At 38.6% G+C, this 6,764-nt stretch overlaps 1 protein-coding gene across 1 annotated transcript; it reads right to left on the bottom strand.

The window, feature by feature from the left end:
- Window positions 1-806: 806 nt before the first annotated feature.
- Window positions 807-5,515, bottom strand: LOC143885285 (uncharacterized). Its single transcript, XM_077389380.1, has 2 exons — window positions 5,285-5,515; window positions 807-2,257 (listed from the first exon to the last, which is right to left on the bottom strand). Exon 2 carries the CDS (start codon window positions 1,743-1,745, stop codon window positions 1,152-1,154), a length of 594 nt encoding a protein of 197 aa, XP_077245495.1. The 5' UTR covers window positions 1,746-2,257; window positions 5,285-5,515; the 3' UTR covers window positions 807-1,151.
- Window positions 5,516-6,764: the final 1,249 nt, after the last annotated feature.

Raw genomic sequence — 6,764 nt, 5'->3', positions numbered from 1 at the left:
AATTTATGAAGCAATGGAAAATACATTACAGGTTCTAAATTTAAGTGTATTGCATTTTATCTCACCTGGTTGGGATTTTTCATAAACTTCGCATGACTATAAAATTAAATACAAATGGATTGTTGTTTCAGTCCAAAATAGAGAAGCTAAAATATTTTTTCAAGTTAAAACTACAGAAATCATGAGCTAATAGAAACCATTTTTCCAGCCAACTAACAAAAACTTAGACTAGAAAGATCCTAGAAGATGGCCATGCATATGAACCTTTGGAAATTGGCAGCAGGCTTTAATCAAGAAATTATCCAACAAAATGAATAATAGATCATTAATTATGAATAAAGAGTTCATTTAGACGGCACATGGCTGCAACATATAGCATAAAACCAGATATAAGAAATGCAACACATTCAGTTAAACTTAGTCGAAATTATGTAACTCAAAAAACAATCAAAATCCCACAATTATCTTAAAGAGAATGAAATTCAGCATGGGATGCTAAGTACCTTTTGCAAAAGTTAGGTAGTCCTCCATCATTTCATGGAGCACATATAGAATTTCGCTTCCAGCTACATGAAGCATGAAAGACGAATAGCCACCAAAAGGATCAGAAAGTAGGGCATACCTACCAGAAAAATTGAACCATTTCTTCCTACAACAGTAATCTCTTAAAAATATAGCCCTTAGAAACAGAAATGTGGTAAGCATATTCTGAATTTCTGATCATTCCACCCCACAACAAGAGAAAATGAGAGACATGAAATTTCACACTTGGAGAAGACTAATTTTGTTTTCAATTTGAAAAAAGATTCATAAAACACTGAGAATACATAGCATTTATAAATGTCAATAGAAACCAGTATTACAATATCGTTCTGCCCATAGACTTCAGAAATTAATTAATCTACAGAAAGACAGCATGCTTCTTGTAACAAGCAATAAGGAAAGAAAAATATGAGAATGTGACACAGGAACAACTCTTATACTGCAGAGCAAGGCTGCACCCAAGCAACCAAAGGGCATATTTGAAATATATATATATATATATATGTACAAGTTTATTCGGAAGTGTGGCAGAACCTCCTTACAGAGATTGACTTTGTTACCCAAAGCGCTACCTTCCAAGATCCCATTAATGAAAATAGTCACCGTCTTTAACCAGTAAGTGATTCAGCATGTGCATCTTCACCAATTTGAAGCGATGAAACAGCTTGTGCAGCTATAATCCCAGCCGAGTGGTCCCAACCTCGACCTTTCTCTTCAAAATATGGTGCCTGGAGATCTCTTCCAAACATTCCAGGTGGCAACGACCATCCAATGCCACAATCATTCCACTTGCATCCATATCCATAAGCATCAGAAACCCATCCTAACCCTTCAACGGAATACTTTGTAAAGTTCCTTCCTCCCATGAAGAGGCCAATGTTGCTAGTACGGTCCCAAGGGTTGAACCCGTCACTCTTGTTCAGCACAATCTGGCATGAGTCATCCGAATCATCACATAGGACGTGCAGGGCTACTGCCTCGGCTATTGCGGCACCCTCTTCATCGAGCCGCCGCTGCTCTTCTATCTTTTTCTGTTTCTTCTTTTCAAGTTCTGAACGGATGGCCGCAGAAGTGGCAAGCGCTTTCTCTAGGCGCCTCTTTTTCTTTTCCGCCTGTTTCAGACGATCCACCTCATCCTTTGTCTGCTTCTTCTTCTCCTTTCTAAGAACAGTTTGTACTGGAACACATCCTATATTATCCATGAAAACTAATCTAAAATCAACGCCCCTTCACTCAAATTCTTCGAGAGAATTCCACTAAGATTAAGCACATTTTCCAAAATCCATCTCCTTACAATTCAATCTAGTCTAAAATCAACCCCCCTTCACTCAAATTCTTTGAAAGAATTCCACTAAGAGTAAGCACATTTTCCAAAATCCATCTCCTTACAGTTCAAACCTAACTTAAAAAAAAAAGTCTAAATTTGAAAGATCTAAAGTTCTAAACAACTAATATTTACGGGCCAAGACCTACACCCATTCCGGTCTAAACGAATATCTCATCTTGCGAACGATACAATCCCAAACAGAAACCACTGGAGATAGCAGAAGAGCGAAACGGTAAGCACTGACAGATGCGTCCCTCGTTCCCATTCTCCCCAATTTTCCATGGCCCTTGCACTTACCCATTTCCCACGTCGAAAAGACAGATCCCTATGTCAGATTTCAGGAAGCAAAAATCAAACCCCCAATCCAACAGCCCACATGGCCTCTTACTGCAAAAAAAAAAGGGAAAGAAAAAACCTCAATTTGGAACGCTATACAGACCATGAAAGCTTCAATCCGAATCTCCCAAAGAAAAGAAATAGATAAATAATAACCCTAACCCCACCCAAACACAATACTGGAATAACATATCAATCATGAAGGGAAAAAAAGAGTCACTCACCGAAACAAGGAACGCAGATAGGAGACAAAATTCTAATTCAACCCAAGTTATGCAATAAAAATAAACCCTATGCTCATGTAAAAATGTACAAGTTATGCAATAAAAATAAACCCTATACTCATAAAAATGTACAAGTTTTTTTTATTCTCGTGTAAAAACACAATGCTCGAACCCCCAATTTGAGACAAGACAAAATTCTAATTCAACCCAAGTTCTTCAATCCAAAACCCTTTTTTATGTACAAGTTTTGTATTCTCGTGTAAAAACACAATGCTAGAAACCCAATTTCAAACCCTCTACAGACCATGAAACTATGAAAGCATCACTCAGAATCTCCCGAAGAAAAGAAAATAGATAAATAAACAACAAACCTAACCCCACTCTAACACAATACTGGAATAACAGAGCAATCGTTAAGGCCCTGTTTGGATTGCAGGAATTTCCTGCAAAATTTTTAAAAGGAAAATATTTCTAAAATTTCTTACTTGTTTTACATATGAAAACAGATAACTTGAACCGATCTTCTTCAATTTTTACTTAAGAGAGACCTTCAATTTATGATAATATACGTCTAAATTAATCATAATCATACCATTTCCCTCTAAGGCTCCGTTTCTTTCAACGTAAAAATGGATATAAATTTTGTTTTAAGTTGTAAAAATGAACATAAAACAAATTTTACATTCATTTTTACGTTGAAAGAAACGAAGCCTAAAAGAAAAAATTTCTTGGGAAATTTTTTTTCGTCAGAAAATGTTTTTCTTGCAATCAAAACAAGGGAAAACAAGAGTCACCTTCCGAAACGAGAAACACAGAGAGAAGACGAAATTCTCCCTGGGAGGAATGCTTGAAACCCCAATTCAACCCAAAACCCTATTTTTCCACAAACCCTAATTTATTTATTTTTATCAAAACAGTAACACGGACCATGAAACCAAAACGGGTGGGAATGGATTTAGATCTACTCACAACTAGGGCTGGCAACGGGGCGGGTCGGGGCCGGATGTTGGGGTCCCCTACTCCTTCCCCTCTGCGGGGAATTTTCCCCTTCCCCTCCCCACTGCGGGGATGGTGGGGAATCCCCCTCCCCTCCCCACGGGGAATATCTAATCCCCAACCCCTCCCCTTCCCCGCCCCGCATCCTTCGGGGACAATCACTTTACTTTGTTAAATGTTAGGTTTAAAACTAAAGATTTGCTAGGGACAATCACTTCAGGCATGTTGCGGCTTGGCTGTTGCATGTGAGAGTAGCCACACAACCCACATAGGCTAAGATTTTGTCTTATTCATTTTATTAACATGGGGACAAAGGTGGTTGCTCTCAGATTCATTTAATTGATCAATAGTCCCTAGTAGATCCCTAATTCCCAATCCCACTTGCCAAAAAGCACTGTACATGCCACACCATAGGAAGATCCACACCGTCCATTTGATGGGCACACCATACTACCATAGGCATAGGATGATCCAAACCTTCCACTTGATGGGCACATTGTAGGATAATCCAAACTGTCCATTTGATGGGCCACAACGTAAATAGGTTGTGGCCCAAAAATCATTTCCATAGGATAATCCCAACCCTCTGATCTATAGAGGAATTGCATATTATGGTACCTTCTACAGATCGGAGGATTGCAATCATCCTATGGAAATGATTTTTGGGCCGCAATCTATTTACGTTGTTGCCCATCAAATGGACGGTTTGGATGATCTATGGTGTGGCCTGTAAAGTACTTTTAAATTGTAGCCTATCAAATGGACGGTTTGGATCATCCTATGGTGTAGCCCATACATTACTTTTTGAAAAATAATGGACTATACGAGCGCACACCATATAAAATCTCATCACTCATCAGAGAGATGTTGCCTTTATTTGGGGGAGGGAGATTTTCAAAGAATTTAATGTTGCCTTACAGTGATTGTTCGATGGAGAGATTTTAGGGATTTCTAAGGGTAATATACTAATATAATGAGGGACAATGCCCGATGGATTATGGGTAAAAGCAAACATAAAAAGCTATTTCAGGGACAAAACTGTACTAATGGAAATTATGAAAATTTTGGGGGAATCTTGTAGATATGTTTTGATCCAAGGGGTTTCTAGTAGTTTTCCCAAAAAAAAAAAACACTTAAAAAAATACAAGAAAAAAATGGCATTAATGTGGGACGGGGCGGGGCGAACTCCATCCCCTTCTCCTCCCCTTCCCCGCACCGGGGAATTTTTTAAATCCCCTTCCCCTTCCTCTTCCTCTTCCCCACTCAAATCAGGGAATCCCCTCCCCAAGCGGGGCGGATCCCCGCTCTTCCGGGTGATATTGCCAGCCCTACTCACAACGGATGGATGTTAGAAAAGTGTATATTCGAATCAAATCACGAGTATAGTCAAATCAATTCAACTTAAAACCCTGTTTTTCTCAAACCCTAATGTTTCATCAAAAGAGGAGACAAAATTTTCCGTGGGTGCAATGCTTGAAACCCCAATTCAACCCAAAACCCTTTTTTTTTTCAAACCTTAACAAGACAAAATTCTCCTTGTGTGTAATGCTTGAAACCCAAATTCAAACCAAAACCCTATTTTTTCACAAACCCTAATTATTATTATTTTTATCAAAATAGTAAAGCGATCCGTGAAACCAAAACTGGTGGGAATGGATTTCGATCTACTGATGGATGTTAGAAAAGAGTTTATTCGAATCAAATCAACTCACGTTTCAAAAAGCAGCTTTTGATCTGAAGATCGAATTTAAAGAAAAACAAGCAAACCGACATAGATCCAATGATGAAAGGAGAAACCCTAAAAACAAATTAAGAGAGAGTATATACGAGATGAAAATGGAGAAAATGGAGTATATACCTTGGTCGTCTTCATGTGTGTGTGTGATTGAGAGAGAGTTCAAATGGGTTTTACGATTTCGAATTAGGAGCTTCAACTGACCTAATTTGAGAGAGAGAAGAATTTAGGGTTCATGAGATGGGCGTGAGCGGAGAAGAGTAGGTAGTGAAGGGAAAGGAAAAGGGTATTTACGTCATTTTACAGATATCATGTGATATTATTGGGATTTAATACGGTGCGCACGAATGAAGCACTCGCTCTGAGAATTATTGCTAAAGTAAGGGCGCCCGCGCACTTGCAAAAACAGGGGTGAAAGGGCGCCCCCCATTGGATCCACGTCAGCATAGTTCTTCTTTTAATTTCACACTGTTTTTGCAAGGGCGACCCTTACATTAGCATTCCTCTTTTTTTTTTTTTTAACACCGTGCAGAGTTTGTGTGATGATAATTTATCTCCTCTTGAGGAATGATATAATGAAGGGCGCCCTTGCAAAAATCATTTTCAAGGGCTCCCCTGTTGGTTGATTTCTCCAAAGGGTGGCGCCGAAAAAAGTGGATGGGGCCTAAAAAGTGGAAACCATGTTGAGTTTGCAGAAATCAACAAATAGGAGCACCCTTGAACCTGATTTTTGTAAGGGCGCCCTTCAATCTATCATTCTTCCTCTTTTATTTTTATGTTTGGATGTAATTAGAATAGTGGAGAAAGTAGTCCACACGTAAAATCGTGTAAAATTATTCTCCTACTATCCGTTTGGTTGCGCAGCATAGAAGAGTGGTGGAATAAGCAGTCACTAGGGAGGAGACAAGCAATGTATTTACTTGGAACTTGCCTGGGAGAATAGTGATATATAGTGTTTGCTTGTCAACCTTGGAGAGTAGTGGTAAGGGGGATCATTACCAATACAGAGAGAAAAGCGAGAGGGTAGAGAGAGAGAAAAAAAAAACAACATTCTCAACTCCTAAGAAATTCAAGCAAAATCCCACCTTTTTGTGGATTTTGGTTTGAATTTCATATGGAGGGGACAACCGTGACACTTCAGCATCTAAATCGTGCCCTCTCAAATCTATTTCCTTCTCCCACTGCCCTACCCCTCTCTCACCACTCAGAGACACCAATTTATAATGAAAGAAAAAAATCATGGCAGCCGGACATGGCCAAAATGATTCAGGCTTTGCAGGAAAAGTATGAAAATATTGCATTTGGTTGCATGCAAATTAGAGAGAAAACTATAGAAATATGCACGTGCTTAGTAATAGACGCACACTCCATATTATGCTATGAGCATAACCATTTTCGAAAAAAAATTATCATCATAATTACTTCTTAATAAACAACATCACAACAGCTTATGTGAACAAGATAAACCACATCAAACAACGTAGGCAAGTACAATCACATACGACAACTGCCAAAATTTTCAAGTTTCTACGCTCTTTAATTAGTTGGTAATTACCGTTGTCGCTTATGGTTCCCATTAATTCTTCAAATAAATGACTTAATT

This window comes from Tasmannia lanceolata, unplaced genomic scaffold (genome assembly GCF_043159265.1).
Source record: "Tasmannia lanceolata isolate RefF3 unplaced genomic scaffold, GAP_Taslan_0.1 ptg000008l, whole genome shotgun sequence".
In the NCBI taxonomy this organism is placed as follows: domain Eukaryota; kingdom Viridiplantae; phylum Streptophyta; class Magnoliopsida; order Canellales; family Winteraceae; genus Tasmannia; species Tasmannia lanceolata.
Note: the sequence above shows the minus strand (reverse complement) of the source record. Positions and strands in the feature narration are given on the sequence as shown.